At 35.5% G+C, this 21,644-nt stretch overlaps 1 protein-coding gene across 1 annotated transcript in view; it reads left to right on the plus strand.

Moving 5' to 3' along the window:
* Positions 1-20,990, plus strand: part of LOC149806733 (uncharacterized) — a 39,656-nt gene extending 18,666 nt beyond the window's left edge. Inside the window, exons 4-10 of the mRNA XM_089956977.1 lie at positions 861-948; positions 5,072-5,203; positions 9,951-10,046; positions 10,557-10,634; positions 14,172-14,237; positions 18,351-18,517; positions 19,584-20,990. Coding sequence (XP_089813103.1) covers positions 861-948; positions 5,072-5,203; positions 9,951-10,046; positions 10,557-10,634; positions 14,172-14,237; positions 18,351-18,517; positions 19,584-19,719 — 763 coding nt within the window. The 3' untranslated portion in view covers positions 19,720-20,990. The remainder of the gene's footprint in view (positions 1-860; positions 949-5,071; positions 5,204-9,950; positions 10,047-10,556; positions 10,635-14,171; positions 14,238-18,350; positions 18,518-19,583) is intronic.
* The last annotated feature ends 654 nt before the right edge of the window (positions 20,991-21,644 follow it).

Raw genomic sequence — 21,644 nt, forward strand, 5'->3', positions numbered from 1 at the left:
ATACTATTTTAGATGATGCAGATACCACATGCTCAATTACAGTGATACAGACTTCAAATACATGTGCCAGATAGGTCTGGAAAAAGTTGCATACCAGTCTGGAAAAGGTCTTTTAATCCTTTTTTTTACCAACAGCTGTATGAATCCTGTTTAAAAACCTTGACTAAGATAAACTGATCTGAATATGGCTTTTCTGATGTGAAAGTTGGCAAATATGTCTGCATCAAATTCTGTTTCTGATTGCATATTATAATTCTGTTCAATAATTTTGATTATTTTTCTTTATTTTTTCATCTGTCAATGGCCATATTGATCTTAGCTGATTTTAGACAATTTAATTAAAATTTGCAATCGATCACACTTCATTTTATAACCTATCACCCTGACAATATGATCTATATATCAGTGAGTTATGTGTTTAATGTGTTCCTCCTGCACACACATCAGGGGCAAGCGATACCTGAGCCATTTTTGAAAAAAAATGGTTTACCTGTAGACAATACAATAGAAATTGAAGAGAATGGATGGTTCAAAGATATGTTTAAATAGAAACCTCCATAGCTGACCTTGGAAATTGGTGGGGATTGTCTGTGGCCCAAAAAACTGTAATGCGACTATAATATTGATATTTATGTTGAAAAGATGTTTGACTTTCCACATTCACTACATGTCAGACTGCGGACAAAGTTGATTCTTTGAGCCATATGAGTGGAGATGCTTCACGATACTAAATTGAATACGTAATTAAAATTTCCGTTGGCTGCATACTAAAGTTGTGGTTTGACTAGTTTGGTGTTCTAAGTGAAGTTTGTGTAACAAGTGTGATTACTATTGGATTGATTTTTATTTCTTCTTTTCAGAACCAGAAGTTCTCCAAGCAATTCTCAGAAAGTCTTGTCAACTTTGAAATTCATTAAAGACCGAGATAATAAGCAGCAAATGATTATTGTAAGTTATTACTTTTTGGCCAGATTTCAGAGCTGCTGTGGCTTATTGTATCATGATTATCCATCAGTCTGGCATCAATACTCATCTCCCTCAATAACTCGTGCACAACGGGGTCCACAAACATAGACCGCACTATAAGTGAAACATGAGTTACCGAGAGACCTCCAAAAATTTGCTTTGACATCGAGAAAACCGGGGGGGAGGGGTGGCGTTAGGGAACTGGACTGTTTAATGACTGAATCCTCATTTTACAAATCATGTCGATAATAATTTTTAATAATGCGTTTTTCTAATGAAGTTGTTCGTTATTCTGTTTAAATAACATCTTTTTTTCTTCAAATATCCAACATATCCAAGATCGTTCCAACTGGTTTGAACAACCATCATGTGTACGCGAAAAATCTGTGTATTATGTCGCTGCTTTTTGTTTTCTTCATGAGCCTGGTTCCCGTAGTGGTGTTTAATAGTATCTTGCCAAATCAGTAGGCCATAATTTGGTAACTAGACTAACTGTTGATACACTACCAAACAAGATTACTTTTTTTTCTTCAAAAACACGCAACATTTATTTCGTGACACGTCTACATCGAAACTCAATTTTTTATTGTTCAATTAGTACAGTGTTAGTGTCATGATTTTGTTGGAAGTAATTCTTAATCATCCCTGAGGATATCTCTAAATGCCAGTTCAAGAATTCTCTGAACCTCGCTTGCCCACAATGGTCCGTATCTGTGAAATCAAGCTCTCTGTTTTACGAAGTATTTGTTTTTCGCTTGGCTGCCTTGTTATCTTTGATCGCAGTTATGAAAGAGTCAGTTAATTTAAGGTATTTTATGTTACATACACAATAACGTTTATTATAGTGTTCGATTGATCAAATGAAGTGAATTCATACGACCGAGGCCGCTAGATTTTAAATTAGTCCGATTTTTATGCTTTTTAACTTTTCTTTTATTCCACCACCTTTTTTTTATTCAAAAGACATAATTAACATGATAGTACAAAGGAGGCCAGCTTTTTTATTAAGTGCAGATACTTTCGCAATTCAGTTATCAAAACGCGGTCGGCACTTAATTAGGTCCTCAGAGAAATGCTCATGGACATAGCTGTTGCGGTGGATTGACGTATTTTACGTTTAATTACACGAGGACACATTGCATTTATGACTATTACACTTAAAATGATGGAACTCTAACACAAATTTCAAATGTTTAATTTGTATTTATTTATTAATGTACTGCTTCCACTTGGCGTAAGTGACATTTTCATTGATCAAAATTTTCTTACATATCGTTAATTGCGGTGTACTAGGAATGTCGTTTGGAAAGAAAATGTAAAAAATTGTATGCACTATTTTGAAATTTGATATTTCATAGTGTTGATTAAAATTTCCAGGTTCTATCTACCGTTTTCAAAGATAAAACGAGCGATACTTCAAAGTTTCCATTACTAAATTTGATTGTGATTTTCTTAAGGTTCAACAAATAGGGATACATTTTTGTGTTATTTTTGGGTTTAAAAAATGGGATACACGCCTGACACCGCGTTATAAGCAGGTTCGCAAGTTATCAAGGGAGTGGTGTACTTGGGTTGTTATTAAAGCACATCTGGAGGACCATATGACCCATATTTCTGTTGAGAAAGATTGCCATGGTCATTATTTCAATTGAGTGATTTTGTTTAACTAATGCATTCAGCTCATTTTTCCAGGCACTATCACCTATGGCATCACAGAATTTGGTAGGAGAGAGAATGTTCCATGTGTACCATTAAAGGCTATAGGGCAGTCCTGTCTAACATGCTCATTCTGTCATTTCCAAGTGGATTGTTCTCAACATGAAGAGTTTGTCAGTCACTCATTGAGAGAAAGGGAGAATATTTTATGAAAGTTAAAGTCTGTGATACATTGGCTTTTGCCATTTCTAAATCACTTGAAAGATGTTATGAGCTGCCTTCTGGGAGTAGCATAATACCTTCTACTCCATTTAGCTTTGTTGCACCAGAATGAAGGCAATTTCGAACTGGGCCTGATAGTAATGGCACACAAAGTGACCCAACCATCTATCGGCTTACAGTAGAGGTAACTCCTACCATAAAGTTGAGTACATTATTCCCCCCACCCCTGTTTTCTGGGCTGTAAGTCCCCACTAAACAGGTCAGTTCAGTAATGGCAGGTAATACATTACTGCTATTACCATTTTTTGGGGGGTGGGGGTGGGGTAATACCTACTGTTCTTGCAGAGTCCCTCCTGCCACTCTACTCTAATAAACCAAAGGTATTCTGGGTCTAAGGAAGAGTAACACAGATGGGTCCATGATGTGATAGTCAAACTGTTCTATCTGTCTTAGCATTCTAGAACATACCATACCATACCAAACAGATGTTGGAATTTTTAACTCGGTGTGGTAACTTGTGTCCTGGAAGAAGGTAAACAATGCAATAATGATAGGTAAGTATTATTACATAATTAAAATTAGTTTACCCCCACACCCAAGTACATTTTTCTCAGAAACTTTTAATGTGTAGAGTCACATAAATAATATTTAGATGCATCATGTGCAGCATTACTCCTTCCAAAGAAAATTATATCAGGGTGACCTACTTTTAACAGACCAATGATTTTGGTTCATATTTGCATTTGACTCATTTTCACAAGCAGTATTGGCTGTGGTGTCACGTAATTTGATATGTGCTCAAATCATGAGGAATACTGTCTCTGTCAGCTAAAATTAGGTCACCGTGGCCAGTGTTATTCATGGTCCAGTGCTTTTGGTAAATGAGCACACTTAAAGTTGCAGGACGAAAATACTTCAAAGTTTTAGAGATAGTTGAATAGTTTTGTCATTATGATTTTATATCTTCACTATAAAGCTGGGCTTATTATTTTATGATGCATGTATGTACCTCGTTGAGTTATCAGCTTTGATTTTGTACAAACAACTCGAGTTGTTGACAATCTACAGTTACCAATCTATATGGGAGACTCAGAGAAGCTTTGATTTCTTCAACATCTACCGTTACCAAGTATGTATGCAAGTTTTGTATGACTTGCTCTTGGGGTTAGAAAGGACCGTATTGAATTTGGAGGCATCAGGTTAAATGGGAAGTTGACTGGATAAAAAAAACATGAGAACTTAGGTTTACCATCATCAGCAATTAGCAGACATTAAAGATGGCTTACATTTGAGGTACGGAGGAAGCATATTGAATTGAGGGTTAAAGCTTAAGGTTTGGTGACTGAAAGAAGTGTTAGTTCCACATTACTTACCTGGACTAAACTTTGTGGATGAGTAAGGAACAAGCCCATTGGTTTGGGGATTGCAACTGAAAGAAAAATGGTTTCTAGACAATATTTAAGTTCTACGTCACAACTCTGGACCAAGCTTTAGGGATGACTTGCACTCTGGATGAGGAAAAAGTATGAAGATTTTTGGGGACAAAATTTCAGGAGTCATGAACTGAAAAAATAAAAATGGTTTCCTAAGAATCGTTTCATTTATCGATGATCTTAACCAAATGACTTGCACATATGGTAGAAAGCTGCCAATTATGGGATAATTATAAGTCTAATAAGAGATTAATGGCATAGAATGTTTAGGTCAAGACTGCATGCCTTGACCAAAGGTCATTGATAAATGTTTTCCAAAGTCAGCCATATCCATGTATTCTTTCAAGCCCAACACTCTGTCGGATCATCATACAATCAGCAGTAAACCATCCTACTGTCAATGTTCACTTGCAGTTGATCTTAAGACATCAGCCTCCCACTGGACTGGGAAATTCAGCAATACAATAATTTTTGGAGATGCATTACTGTCATTAAAATATAGTTTTGTGGGGTGAAAATAAGTTTAATTGCACTCTCAGTCTGTTACGATACTCTTCGGTCTTGGTCCATGGCACAAAGGGAGGATATTATGTACATCAGAAGTGGACTAGGGCTAGGATTGTTTTGGGGGGGGGGGGACGAGTATTGTAGACCTCTTAGTACAAATTGGAGGAGGGAATGATGTTCAAAGAACATTTTTACTCACTTGATTGAGTTTTAAAGAAAAGAAATACGCCCAAATCTCTCAATCACATCATAGATAAGACTCTACATGTAACTCATTTTTCTTAAAGGATGCTGGACAGAAAAAGTTTGGTGCTACTCAGTGTGATGTATGTGGGATGGTGTACACCCATGCTGATCCTGTGGATGAGGCCACACATGCCAAGTTTCATCAAAGTCTTTTAGCTGCCCTTAAGTTTCCAGTAAGTGAATGGGATTCCCTGTGATAGGAAACACCATAGATTATTAAACATTCAAAGTGGTTCCCAGAACTAGATAAGAATCTGGTAAAGTTTCTACTTCCAGGTTTGGAACTAATTGTTTGTTTTGGGGGAGGGGGATGAGTGTTGTTTCAATTGATGTGTTGTTTTTTTTTTTTGTGAACAACACAAGCACTACTTTATGATACAGTATAGTCGTGATCACCAAGACATTAATCTTGCCTTTTATAATTCATCAAACAGCTTAGTGACTAATTCATAGCATTAGCATGTTCAATTATATGGCTTGGGGTGAGTGTTGACGTTGATTGAATGCACCATCATACAAAATAGACTTTGTTTATGGCAGGAGCAGTATGCTGCCAGCTTTGGATTAAATGCATAAAATTACATTTCTTTGCATAATTTTAAATCTGCTGAAAACTTTATTTGAGATAACTTGGTCCATTTCTGAAAATACTTTAACCTGCTTATCTATGTTGCTCCTTTTCAATAAATTTTTACGTGAATCGCACATATATAAAATCTTAATAAAATAATTCAATCATATGCATTGCACTTGCAAAAATTATGTATTTCGCGGTAGAATTTAATCTCAAGTTTGAGTTTATGAATACCAATTTCTGCTACTCAACCAGGTGTGCTTCACATAGGATCATGCCTTTTCTTCCATAAATTTCAAAATACATGTATGCAAAATGTTGTAGGTCACTTTGCATGAGTTCATTTTTCAAAGTTTGCTTGCTTGTCAAAACATGGTGGAATTGGCACATACAGAACAAATGACCAATCAAAAGTTATAATGCCAAGATGTAAAAGTTCTGAAAAAGATAGTTATTATAATTCATTTGGTTTCATTGTCTTGTATGTGAACAGTGCTTACCAAAGAAAAAGAAATCAGTTTCCCAATCAGCTTTTATTCAAGGTACTACTAATTACCTACAAACTGCCCTGCTAAAACACCAATATTTAGGTGCTTATGTTATAGCAATGGTGAAAAGTTACAAAACCTGTACATTGCTGCTGCTATGAGTTGCAAAGCAGAATACATTGCCGGTCCCTGAGGCCCGGCATAAATGGCACTATGGATGGCAAAAGAAAACAGCTGAGAGATTTTGCAGGTTTACAAGCGTAAAGGTAGTCAGTATTTAAGTAGTTTATTTTAAATAAAGTCGTAAGGAAGAATATCGTTACAACAGCAATTCAGTGCTGTAGCTGTATTGGATTTTAAAGGTTGTCTGTTTTGTCATGACTAAACCAGTTTTTTCTGCTGAATAAGGTCTTCATTGGGTTAAAGTTTTAATTTAATTAGTATATGTATTTTCTTTCTTTACAGATAAATTTTACCATGTTTCCACTTTTTTTTAATGCTCTACCTAGCAGGATATTTGCACCCACAGTATTTGATGCTGAATGCCTATTTTGTGACTCTGGGGTATAAAAAAAATGAACAGGTTTTAGAACTGGTTGGAACTCTGTTTATTGAGCTCATTAGTTTAAGTGCTGAGGCCAGAATTTTACCTACTGGTCTTCAGTCTGCATTTATCTTGCCTTATATGGTTGGACATAAATATCACTTTCTGGTGACTTTGATGTCAACTACATCAGTGTAAATAATTTCTTTCATTCAAGTCTTAAAAGGTTAAGTAAAGGTTTTTTATAGTAATTTACATCAATTTCATACTATTTTTCTGTTTAAAAAATATCCCTATTTCCTTTTGCAATTTTTAAAAAAAGTTAGCCCTATTTATCTCTGCTTCATCACAAAAGGTATACCTAAAAGTCGGCTCTTTACTTGAGTTATCTCCCCTGATATGCAAGGATTCTTTTCTAGTATAAGCAGAAAAATGCATTGTAATGCAGTTGGTAGGGTGGCACTCTACAGTTTCGTATTTTGCATAGGATTAGAATTTTAAAGAAAAAGAAGTTCCCCAGCTTTCCTCAATGGTTATACTGGCTATTTAAAAAAGACCTTGTATATCTTAGGTATTGTTCAAAGAACCTTTAATTCCCTTTATTTTGGTGTATGATTAATGGGTGTAATATGGGTTATAGAGTATACAGCTTGGCCTTACTCCAGATGTGCACCTTTCAAAAAAGTGCTAGCTCCACTTGGTCATTTTCACTTCCTGAACTTCAGAGGTAAATTGTATAAAAAAAAAGTGACAATAACTATTTTTACATTTATATTTTTGGTAACTTATTCATTCCACTTTTGAAAGCTGGTATTGTCTAGTTTGGCAAAATTCATTTTCCCTATTTTAATAGCTGCTACGGATAGTGCACTTTAGACTAATTCAGGCTGATCTTTTTAGCACAAGGGAGCAGTCATTTTAGTTGGCACTGTGCTTAGATCATGTACAATTTCCAAAAGTTCAATATCCAAAGAAATGTCAGCCACATTACATTAAAGTAGCATAGAAGTATGCCAACATTCTCTCCACTCTGCATGTTTTAAATGCAAACTACTTCACCTTACATATGTCACTCTCAAAAGTACATAATAACTGATGAGCGCCCCCTAGGTGAAACACATGTTCTGTTCAAACACTTAAGCATGATGCAACGTGAATATTGCTTATCTGATTGTGATAGCATCGGTCTTGAAGTTCGGCATCATTGTATGAACATAGGTGAGACACGGGTTTCCATGAAAAAATGTGTAACTCGGTTTTAATCAATTAATGGTTGTAAGACATAATTGTGGATTGCAGCTGTCTTGTTAAAATTTTGGTTTTAAAGACTTGAAAGACAGAAAATGGTGCATATTTGTGAATGAGTTTGAAAACCAGACCTAATAGACATTGGGATCATGTCAAAGATGATCGCTTGGATTTTTGTACTTCTTTGGGCTCATGAACACAGTGACTTGTAACATGTACGTATACAAATGTATTTTTACCAGACCTCCTATTTAATTGTGTATCAGGCATTCATTAGCACAAGTTTATTAATGCAAAATCAGGCATTCGTTAGCTCAGGTTTATTAATGCATCATCAGGCATTCATTAGCTCAGGTTGTTAATGCATCATCAGGCATTCATTAGCACAGGTTGTTAATGCATCATCAGGCATTCATTAGCACAGGTTGTTAATACATCGTCAGGCATTCATTAGCACAGGTTGTTAATGCATCATCAGGTATTCATTTTAGCTCAGGTTGTTAATGCATCGTCAGGCATTCATTAGCTCGGGTTGTTAATGCATCATCAGGCATTCATTAGCACAGGTTGCGATTTCAAAACTGCTGGGAAGATTGCCTTGAAACTTGACACATTTATCCCAAGATCTAGTTGGTCCAAAGAATAATGGTGATCCTTAGTAAAATAATGAGAGACAGTCATACATACAATTATATTTCTGTGAAAGATATACAACATATCAACTTTTTTAATTAAAGCTTTATACAATTTTATATAGTGCCATGGTATTAAGGCCTTTAGGATACAAAGTATCTAACTTATGAATCCAGTAACTTTCCTGTACCAGTCTGTTCATGTCTTCATGCACGATATCTATCGGCATGAAAGAAAATTGGAGTAGAGAGTGATTATTTGTATTAAAATGTAATGAAATATTGGAGGAGAACAGAGGATCTCTATAATTTTTTATATGAAAGTGATGATTATTCATTCGCTTAGAAAATTGTAGTGTTTGTCCAGCATATTGCATATTACAGTTTTTTACAGGTTAACAAATAAATCACATCAGTTGATACATAGTTAGTGTTACAATATAGAGAAAATACTTTTGTATTGGAATCTACTAAAGTAAGTACTTTCTCTTACATTTGTACATTGAGGGCACCGACATCTGTTACATTTAGATGATGAAAAATATCTTTTTTTATTTTCTGTTATAATTAAAAAAATCTTATAAATATTTGGGTCTTCCATAAGCAAAAATCGGTTTATTTTTGTAAAGTGTCTTGTTCCTTGTATGATCTGATAGTAAGAATTAACTTGTGTTTACATACAGTTTCATTTCTGTATCCCTTAAAACTAATGTAATAATACATCTTGAAAAACATGCTTTTGAATTTTGAAAGACATTGAAAAAACCTTGAAAATTTTGAAAGAAATGTTACTAACAAAATATTAATTTCAGTACTAAATGACAAATTACATATGACTGAAAAAATTTTCAGGCATCAAAATATATCTTCATTTACCAGTTGCTCGTTTTACAGAGACTTCAATGAAAGGCTTGTAGAGAATGAAAAGAAAGGAAGCATTATATGACTATTTTTAAATCGAATATTCGCCTTTACAGACCAGTTTTTAATTATTGAATGACCCCTGATCCAAAACAAAAGGGATTTAATATTACCTCTCCTTAAAGATGGACGTTTTTTAAAAATTAGACATAACTTCAGTTGACAGTCACTTAGATAAATGTATTCCTAAATATAGTTACCAATCACATCAAGTCCGGTTCAGGTTTTTTATTATCGAACACCATTTTACCTGCAGATGCAGACATACTTATGTACACAGTTTTGCAGAAATCTTAGTCTTTCTCAGGGGAGGCTGTTTAAGAGATTTGGTATTGTATGTAATACATGTGGATTTCTGATTCCTTTTCTCATTTTCGTCATTTGATTTATAAAAACTTCCTTTAAAATCTTGATATATTCAGGAGTGGTGTGGAACCCATTTTGAGCGATTATTTTAGCATGAATGAAGTATAAGTGAATATATTCCTGTATTTTTCTTGTTATTATTTGCAGGGGTGGAAGAAGGAGAGAGTAGTACTGGAGTATCCAGATACAGGGGCCAGAATTATAATGGTGACAGCAGATGATAAGAAGTATGCCATTAAAAAAGTATGTTGTAGGCCACATGATATTTTTATAATGCCCAGACCTACATTATTATAGCTAGACACATGATACTTTGGTCATTGATAGTTGGATAAGGATAGCAGGGTGGTGGGGTGGTCTTGGTTCCGTTCCAGATAACTCTAGAGTTGTTTGTCTAATGTCTGAGAATTGGCTAGTGTGATCGATGACCATAATGTTACATGTATAAGACAAGTCATATAATGGGGGAGTGGGGTTCTTTTCTTACATACCTATCTACCTACCCACCCCAAGAATTTTAACCCTGAGTCACTGTGATCTCCACCCTATATATATATATATATATATATATAATGTGTGTTATTTTTGCACCAAATTAAATATTTGTGTTTTTTATTACCAGCTAACACTGATATTGATCTTTTTATTCTTGAATTGATGAACATAGCAAACTTTACTTAAAAAATTTGGTTCAGCTTAATGTTATGCCACAGAAAGGGCATTCATAACCTATTGTTTTGATACTTTTTTCAGGTCGAGGAGATCAACAAAGTGATGGGAGAAGAACTAGGATTCCCAGAGCCTTCTCTCGCTTTCAGACCCTCATACAAAGTAATTCATGTTGGCAGAATATTGTTGTTTTAATGTCAGTAATACTTCAGCTGTCCGTATTGCCTAGCTCTATATTTTAGGACGAATTACCCTCATCCATATCATAAAAATTTGTCCTGCCATGGATGAAAACCAGAATACGACAGACCCAGTCTGCTGCACATGTGCCTTGGTCGTTATTGTTTTTCTGGAAGCCTTCTGAATTGTAGATGCAGAGTTGAATGTCTTTTTATTGTGCCTAAATACACATTAGGGTGTAGTGGACTGCTCTGTTGGCCTAGTGGTTAGAGCATCTGCCTCTGATGCAAGAGGTCGTGGGTTCAAACCCCAGCTGAGTCGTACCAAAGATTTATAAATATGGTACTAACAACTGCCTCGCTAGGCACTCAGCATTCAGAGGTTAGTGTTGGGACTGGTTTGCCTGGTGTCAGAATAATGTAACTGGGTGAGACATCATACTACATGTCTGCGGCATAATGCCCCAATGCTGTGCATCACTATAACTGCCACACTGCAGACATTGTAGCGATATGACTAAAAGATTTTTAAGCTACGTTAAAAATCCAAAATCATGCACACAAACGTGTAGTGATATAGGTACTGCTATTTTTGACTTTCATTTGATATTTGAAGACTCTCCAGGGATGATTTTGCTATAATAATTTGGGCCACCTGGCAGCCCTAATTTCTGCTCTCAACCCCATAATTTTTATTTTGAAATATCCCAATTAAATCTCTTGCTTGCTATAACTTTTCCTGTATTCCATTCATGTCCATTACACGCTTTACTAGATCAGAATTTTAATTTCAGTTTTATCCTTACCAGATGTTATCGTAATCATGCCAGTGACTGGCACTGCTTTCAAGTGCATTTAGTCATATGCTACAGCCTAGTATCTGATTGAAATTAGCTATTTCCGGTCAGTATATTGTGAAGTTGAGAAAAAAAGAAAGAAGTCGGTGTAGAAAAATTAAAACCTTTTCTTTAAACAAATGTTTCTGCTTATTTTCATGTCATATTATTAACATCATGATGAAATATTATTTTTAATTAAAAAATATTCAGAGGTTATTTCACTTTACATTTGTCGTACAACTTGTCAGCCTCAACAAGAGGTTGCAGTTGGAATTAGCAAAATCATTCTGAACAGATGTCCTTTTTTCACAGGTGTACGTGTGGTATAGTTGACCTCAATGAGTCAGAATTTGCATCGGATTTGGCTATAAAAAAGATGTTTTTTCATTTGCTTGTCACGGATCGTGTGTCAATTATTTGGTGGGAATTTAGTGCACATAATTTCTGGTATTTATGATAATCAAATTAATGCAAAATTGACTATAACATGAGACTTCCTTTCCACCTTCTGCTTGGAAGGAAAAAACAACAGTCAACATTTTACTATTATTTTATGCGTTGAATTGAAACAAAATGGAGTGGGTGTAAAGTGAAATTAATGCAAGGCAAGGTTAACATCGCCTTTTGGGCCTGTTTAGATCAAATGTCGGATGCTTAGGTGACTATTTTGCCTAAATCATCACCTAGCATGGACCATATAATATCTGGATTCTCTAACATGTAGGCATTGTCAAAAACAAAAAATGAGAGCAGACAGCTCTCCATTTTCGTGACAGCAATTGTGTAATCCTTCCTGAATTAAACAGTTTTGTTAGCAGCTGTATATATTGGTAATGGTTGGTACTTTTTGTGCTTTGAATTGCTTTCAACCCATGGCCTGAGATTGATCTGCCTGTGTATGCTTGATGTAAAATTAAATGCTCAAGGACCCTTTTTTGTTGTCCTGTTTGCTTTTACTTGACCAAATCATGTTATTTTATGACATTCTTTTTCATGTCATTTTCTTGTTGGAGGAGAGTTTTTTTTATTTGGGTTTTTTATTTGAAATTGAATATAGTTTTAAGTGGAGTATACAGTTTTAAGTGGAGTTCAGTATTCTAGTTTGTTGATTTGTGCCTGCATGGTAAACAAGATTCCTTTCCTTTAAAATACAGAACTTTAATTTGATGTCAAATAAATGTTGCCATACAATTATTGGGCATCTTTATTCGGATAATACCTGTAAGTAACCAGCAGAATTATTATAATGGAACCTAGATTTATTTTACGTTTTATGAATAAACAGATGTTTTATATTAAGGACTTGGTATTAAAATAAAATTCTGTATTATATCAATGAACCAAACTGCGACTTGTACTTCTGCAACTATTCATAAAGAAAACAACTTCTCCATAAACTAGAATAAAGTTCTGTAACTTTTTGGCTTGTGCTATTAATTTTTTAATCTATTATAAAGGGAGATCTGAAAATAAGTTGCAGCAAAAGAGTTGTTGCTTGGGGTTCAGTGCAGTTTCTTAGCACAAGATGGGATATACATGATACCTAATTTAACTGTTGGAGGAAGAAGCCGGGGAAACCCCCAGTAAGAACCTTTAACTCACAGGAAGCCACTGGCATCTTTCTCACATGCACTGGCCATGCCTGAGACTTGAACCCACATGGACAGAGGTGAGATGGCACTGATAGGTAAAGGTGAGGGCTTTGACCACTCAGCCTCCCAGGGCCCCACCTCTCTTTTGAAAATTCCCCAAAATAATTGTAATTTAAAAATTTCCCAAATCTAGGGATGGGGGCCCCAATGTTATATTGCTGGAATCATCCTTCCTCTTTGAATTTATCTGATGGAATACAAAATGTTAAAACTAAACAAAATATATCACTTTTTACATTCAGAATTGTTGTGTACATAATTTCCAAAAGAATGGGGGGGAAAAAAAACAAAATCGACAAACATTGAGTGGATCAAACAACACTTCTTTACTTGCCTAGTATTAAATGTAGTAGTATTCCTTTGTTCTGGTGGCACATTAGTTACATGTTCTTTCATCTGATGTTTTTAATAGATGTTAATGCAGTAATCAACGAAGTAATATGGGGAAATTTAATTTCCTACAAAAGAAAATGTTTATTGAAAATCTTTGAAAATCAACCTCCATGGGCTCTATTGAACCATGATTTATATAATTTGTTAGTAACATGTATTTGCATACTGGGTGTGAAGGAAAAATAATTGAATATTTCATTCTTTATTTCAAGTATATATTGATGAAAAAGCATGTCCAGGGGATATACGTAGAAGGTAAAGTTTGGGGGACATTTGACTAAAATATTGGGGGACACATGTAATCCTGTGTTGAAGGTGCTATAGTGTGATAGTGTACACATGTTTCCAGTTTTTAAGAATGCAAAAAAATGTCTTGAAACAGGAGCAGCAAGTTGCTGAAGAAATCAACATCACTGAGCTGTGGTTGCTTATTTACCCTATTTTCTTTTCAGCTTCCCATATATTCCAATATTTTGGAGCATTTTATATATTGTTATATATTTCTCTTTAACTGCTGTGAAAGACATAGTTGTAAATCTTTGTATTGTTACTTCTCTCCTTTTTCTCCCATTTTTTTTCTGGTAAATTTAAAGAAATTTTTCTATTCTAATATGTAATAATCCTCATTCTTTGCAGGCATTTTTGTATGTGTCTGAGGAGAAAAGGATAGAAGGTTGCTGTGTTGCAGAGCCAGTATTTGAGGTAAGGAGGATGCATCTCCCATCTATTGATAATTTAACTAGAATGATTTATTGAATACCATTTTTGATCAGATTTTCACTTTTCTTTTCATTCTAGTTTTCTGTCATCGTGTGCATTTCTGTGACAGTCAACTGAAATTTCCCTTAAATTATGGACTTGCAGAATAATAGCAAACAAGATACAAAAACTTGAAGGTTGCATTTAAAACTCGATTAGGTCCTACTCTGGGTTTTCATATTAGATTCAGTAGATTTGGTCATGGAGCCAGACTAACTTAACAGGAATACATCAAATGGTTTAATCTTCTCTATTTTCATGTAAAACACATGTATGATCAGGTTTTTGCTTGGGGCATGATTTACAAATGTTGTTTAACAAACAAAAATGCATTGATATCAGTTTGGACAAATGGGCTTTAAAAAGTTAAAACAGTATGCACTGAACAGTAAAAATGAATATTCAGATTCTTGGAGGAAAAACAGGAAAGGCAAAAGTTATCCTGAGTATGACATGTGTCAATTTGAGTATTTCTTCTGCCAATGCATGAAAGTTTTTTTTTTTTTTAAGTGAAAGGATTTCATCAGCTTGAGAAATTTAGCAAGAAGTTTACAGCTGCAGTTTCTGAAACTGAATTGGACGTCACTAAGGTCTTAGTGTACTTCATGAGCTTTTAGTTGAATATAATATTACCTTCAATGCATCTGGTTACACTGAACTTGTAAAATGCATGTTATCCAATTTGACAATAGCAGTTATGATATTTCATTAAACCTTATTGAATATTGGTGTAACTTGAGCAAAAAATAGCTGCCAAAGGTCGTTTTAGGGTTGGTAGGTTTGCTGTGATGTAATGCTTTACAACAGTGTATACTCAGATCCTATATGATTCAAATAGAATCACAGACTTTTGACATTAATGAAACTCTTCAGAGCATATTTATGAAATTTTCCCTTAAATTATGGACTAGCAAACAAAATTCAAAAACTGCTGAACGCAGTTAAAACTTGGTTTGGTTTTACTCCGATTTTTTCTGTTAGATTCAGTGGATTTGGCCAGAATAACTTAATAGGAGTACCTTCTTCAGAGCATATTTATATCATAAATTTGATATGAAATGAAACTCGTGAAAGCATGTTTATGGGATAAATTTGATATCAAATGGAACTCATGAAAGCATACTTGTGGCATAAATTTGTAGCAGAGGTCATCAATGGGAGACGACACTCTAGAATCATTGTTGCTTATTAAATTAAAACCTGGTCATCCATTTGAATCCCAACGCCAGCACTCAGTTGAACAACTACAGAAGTTGAGAAGTGCCTACTATGAAATGTTTAAGACAAGTCAATGATCCTCATGTCAGCATACATGTAGCACTGAACTTGATACTGCTTTGCTGTAACCTTCAACATCTAAGCTGAACACAACGATCATTAATAAATTATTTTAAACTGTTATATGTTTCAGATATTGTAAATATGAAATATTTTGAATCATTTTTGTAGTATGGAGATCATTGTTTGTATTGACAGTTGGATTACAAGATGTAATAAAGTTGCGTCGCTAATGCAGACCTGCCAACTCTTTTGATTTTGACACAAGTCTTACGAAAATTACCCTTAAAATACGGACTTACTGCATAATAGCAATAACTGCGAAAAATCTGGATAATTGGTTCATCCGGGCTTTATCTTAGAATTAGTGAAGCTAGTCAAGGAGCCAAACCAACTTTACAGCAGCACCCCAGATGCTTTAAACTGCACCTATTTGTTCATGCAAAGAGTCTGCATGATCAAACTGTTGATTATATAATTTATTTAAAATGTCATCCAGAATGCAATGTCTGTTTAAGACAAAAGGGAACCAATAATCAACACAGATGAATAAAAAGGAGTATTTAGATTCTTGTGAATAAAAGCTGGAAAGGACACAATTACATATATTGGACATCACATGCCAATTTGAGTAATTTTCGTGGCAGGAGATATGATTGCCGTCATCATGTGAAATGGAAAAGAATTTCTAAGAATTGTGTCACATTGAGAGATAGCAACAAGCCATTGAGCTGCATAGGGTTTGGAACTAGCGTTTGTGCAGCTGTACTAGTGATAAATAAAGTCTATGCATACTTTACAAACTTTTCATTTGGACATAATGTTTATTGTCAATGCATCTAACTTTTAATAACGTTTTCCATCTGTACAATATCAGTTATTGATATATTGTTACACCTTACTGAAAACTGGTCAATCTTACGGAATAAAATCAACTGCCTTACTGAGACAGACTTGGCAGGTATGGTAATGTTGTGTGTTAATATTGGTGTGCACTTGTGAAGCATATTGAAAGCTGACTGAAAATATTCCTAAAAATACTGAAAAGTATTATGGGGGGTGGGCACAGCTCTGTTTCAAGTCATTTTGAGTTCATTGATTAAATTTTAGTTTTAAAATAATTTAAGCAAAGCACCTTTCTGAAAGCCACACTGATGCAGGGGGGTATTGAACCTTCGGTTCTTTGATTAAGAGTCGGATGCACTACCATCTGAGCCACTGTGGCTTTCTTGATGAAAATACTTTAGTACTGGGACTGAGTATGCGAGTCATATGGGATGATGACAATACTTGACACTAGGACTGAGCATATGAATCATATGGAATGATGACAATACTTGACACTGGGACTATGCATATGAATCATATGGAATGATGACATGGGCATATAAGTCATCTGGGTTGATGACAATACTTGACACTGGGACTGAGTATGCAAGTCACATGGGTCAATGACAATACTCAATGCTGGGACCGAGCATATGAATCATCTGGGTTGATAACACTAGGACTGGGCATATGAATCATCTGGGTTGATAACACTAGGACTGGGCATATGAATCATCTGGGTTGATGACAATACTCAACACTAGGACTGGGCATATAAGTCGTTTGGGTTGATGACAATACATGACACTGGGACTGAGCATACAAGTCATTTGGGTTGATGACATTACTCGACACTGGGACTAAGCATGCAAATCGTCTGGGTTGATCACAATACTTGACACTGGGGCTGGGTATGTGAGGCATATGGGTCGATGACAATACTTAACACTAGGACTGGACATAAGTCATTTGGGTTGATGACAATACTTGACACTGGAACTGGGCATATAAGTCATCTGGGTTGATGACAATACTTGGCACTGGGACTGGGCATATAAGTCATTTGGGTTGATGACAATACTTGACACTAGGACTGGGCATGCAAGTCATCTGGGTTGATGACTGCTTGACACTAGGACTGGGCATACAAGTCATTTGGGTTGACGACAATACTCAACACTAGAACTGGGCTTGCAATTCATCTGGGTTGATCATAATACTTGACACTAGGACTGGGCATGCAAGTCATCTGGGTTGATGACTGCTTGACACTAGGACTGGGCATATAAGTCATTTGAGTTGATGATAATACTCGACACTAGGACTGGGCATGTACATCATCTGGGTTGATGACAGTACTTTACACTGGGACCAAGCATATGAATCATCTGGGTTGATGACAATACTTTACACTAGGACTGGGCATATACGTCATCTGGGTTGATGACAATACTTTACACTAGGACTGAGCATATAAGTTATCTGGATTGATGACAATACTTGACACTGGGACTGGGCATAAAAGTCATATGGGTTGATGACAATAATTTACACTAGGACTGGGCATATAAGTCATCTGGGTTGATGTCAATACTTTACACTTGGACTGGGCAAAAGTCATCTGGATTGATGACAGTACTTTGAGCTGGGACTGAGCAAGTCATGTGAGTTTTTTGTTTTACAGTCATTCTGTTTGTTATGGACAGTTTTCCATTTTTTCAAGATTAGTATAATATAAAATAATATCAACAATACTTGGAAAATGTGTATTATGTGAAGCTATCTATATAAAAAAGGATGCATATTAGGTCAAGTCTTATGTTCCAGCGTCTTTATCAGAAAACTTCGTAGTTAGCTACTGGGATCACTCATTAATTGATCTTTCCCAAGTCATACTTAAAATGTAAATTGAAAGGTTAAAAAATTTGAGTTTTCTTTTGATATTGCCAGGGCTATCGAGTGATATCTGATAGCCAGGGAAGTGACAGTCAGCCTGGACAAAGGCCTTGGTGTTGCAGTGATGAGCCAGAGAGTGCTGCTGTGGGTATAAGTCGTATCTGGGTGTACAGCAAGCAGAGGCATAAAGGAATTGCCACACGGCTTCTTGACTGTGTTCGGTAGGTTTGCGTGTTACAGGAAATGTTGTATGAAGTTTAATCGGTGTTTAATGGTCACTTGAGAAATGCATGAGGAAGATATTAAGAAAAGGTGATTTCTATATGCAGGCGAATATGTATGGACTAGCGCATACATGGGACCTGTGGTACTTGACTTTCGATATCCTAGTGTTTATGCAGGTTGTTTCTATAGCAGGTTGCACAATATTGGTTTCAGTGAACTAGTATAGAATACACACTCCAGTTTGTACATATAATGTTGATTCAGTGTTGCATCTTGTTGAATGTGGGGAGAGATCAAGCATAAGTATTGGAAGATACTTGGAAAGAAATTTAGGAAAAGGTAGATTACCTTGAATGTAATTCATGTGTTGCATGTTTGATACCCGAGTCGGCTTGCTCAGTGTATCCTTGGGATAGGTACTTGACTGCCATTTCCTTGGCATGATGTAACCATTGGCATTAAAAACCAGCCAACAACCTAGATGGCAATATTTCTGGATACCAAATTGTTACAAATATATGATGCATTCCCAGAACCTGCAGTTTCTTAAACAATCATATTCAGGAATTTATACAAAGCATGTATCCAGATAAATTCTTTGTCTCCTGATGAGTCGAATCCCTAATTCACCAAGATATGTCCTGGTGAGTCAAGGCCCTAAGTCACAGAGATCTCCTAACATGTCCAGGCCCTAATTCACCAAGATATGTCCTGATGAGTCAAGGCCCTAAGTCACAGAGATCTCCTGACATGTCCAAGCCCTAATTCACCAAGATATGTCCTGGTGAGTCAAGGCCCAAAGTCACAGAGATCTCCTGACATGTCCAAGCCCTAATTCACCAAGATAACTCTTGATGAGTCATCAAGATACCTTGAAGTGCAAGTTGAGACTTGATTTGAGTTGAATATTGTGACACCTAAATTTTGCCCAGTCTGATTGATGAATTTAATAGTCTAAGTGTAGACTTCGGTTCTATTGGTGATATCCTTGCCATTGATGAAATGGTAGTGGTATTGGCAATTTGAAGAACATTATATTTTATTAATTTGTGTACATTTCAGATTATGGTTTGAGTATGGAATTGAGATCAAAAAGGAACTGATGGCCTTTTCAGACCCGACTCCAGATGGCAGGCAGCTAGCCACACGGTACACAGGGACCCCAGCTTTTCTTGTCTACAAGTACCATCATGGATGAAGAGAGGAAGAAATGGATGTATAACTTTATGTTTTTTTTAAGATGGACCAACATCTTTAGCTTTGACTTAACCTTCAGCAACTCGTATCTTTGTCTTTGTAACCAGCATACTTTTATAATTTAGTTCAAAACTAGTGGAATATATCAATTTCATTGAGAATTGACTTCATTTGAATTTACAGATTGTGTAGTGTTCCAGGTCATTCGTTCAGAATCACTATGAAGCCAATGGGTTGTTGTGTTCAGCTCTCATGCATAGTCGGGGAAGAAATAATTTTTTCTGACCTTGTAAAAATATAGAAAATAGAGATTTTGTGTTAAAGGTATGGAAAAAGTATGGAATTTTTGGTTACTTTGTTTTATTTTTGTGTTGTCTGAACACATTCATGTGTTGTGCTGATGTTTACCTTTGCGGGGTTGGATTGGGCATTGGCTGATGCATAAAAGTTAAGTATAGTTGACAAGACCTATCATCCACTCATGATTGGTGGATACTATTAAAGATCCTACAAATGCCACATGCTCATTCATAGCAATACAGGCTTTGAAACACGTGCCAAAGTGGTCAGGAAAATTTTTGCAAACCATTGTGGAAAAGGTTTAGAATCATTTTTGCCAACAGTTGTATGAACCCTGAGTGATTGTTTACCGACAGCAATCATTAATCCTACACGAGAACGCCTCAGTTATTTTTAACTCTGGCATGTATCGCTTGTGGGCTTTTATGGACTTAAAATGCACTATTCTCTGCACTTGTTGAGGGTCACCTGGAGTTGTACTTTTTTCTTGTGTGACAAATGCAATCATCACTGCTACACTAAATCTGGAAATGTTATTAGATTTTTGTGGATGCAGTATAGTATTCTTTGTATTATTCATATGTTCATGCACTTCACATTGTTAAAAATTGTTTTTGTCTGTTAGATAGCATAGGACACCTAATTTTACTGAAAGCAGTAACTTTGTTTTAAGAAAATATGACCTTTATTGCAGTACCATCAGTACCTTGGTTAATCCTTTTATCGCAGAATGCCAGCCTTTATTTGTAGAATATATAAACTGTTGAAGAAACAAATTGAAATTAATTGATTGAGAATATCTATCAGGAAATAAAGAAATATATGAAATAGGGTTAAGACAAAACATGATTATTTTGTATATTCTCAGGCAACTGGTTATCCTGGTATTTAGTCATAATTTTTATTCTGATATATTTGCTGTTGATAGCATTTTGAGTTTAAGAAAAACAATAAAAATGTAGTGCCCTCTCATTTTTCTAAAGTTTTTCATACTCGTTGCTCCTTTGTCTGACATTTTTTTTGGTAAGTATGTGTATTTATCTAGAATTCCGATAATTGTTTGTATCATATTGCCAAGAAGCAGTTGCCATATGATATTGGCAAAGAATCTCTTGCCATATTGTATTTCCAATGTGCATACTTTCATTCAGTTGTGAATGTGCATTTAACTTTGTAATACAGGCCTTATTGTTTCAAATTTCTTGATGCTAATGGGTTGTGTGAGGAATGAGGCAATCCACAGATACTTGGCGAGATGTGGAAAATAAAATATTGTAAGGTCACTACTCTTGTTAAGCAAGTAAATGCTAATGCAACATTTTATATTCAGCAGATTCTTTTTAATTATCATCGTGTGTGTATTCATTGCTGCTGTTCCTTGACATGATATAGGTAATACTGTGGAAAGCGCTCTTACACCAGTCAGCCAAGCAGTAAAATATTCATACTTACTTTCATGCCATATTTTTCATTTTAATCTTTCCATTCTGCTCGGTTGCTTTTATTTATATCTGTGCTGGTCATAGATTAGGAATGCTCCAGGGATGGCCTGTTTTACCTCAGTCATTTGTCCATTAATGCAAGTTTGGTATCACTACTACTCCTAAACTACAGTGTGGCCCCGCT

The sequence above is a fragment of the Sinohyriopsis cumingii genome, chromosome 1 (assembly GCF_028554795.1).
Source record: "Sinohyriopsis cumingii isolate HCF-2022 chromosome 1, ASM2855479v2, whole genome shotgun sequence".
Lineage (NCBI taxonomy): Eukaryota > Metazoa > Mollusca > Bivalvia > Unionida > Unionidae > Sinohyriopsis > Sinohyriopsis cumingii.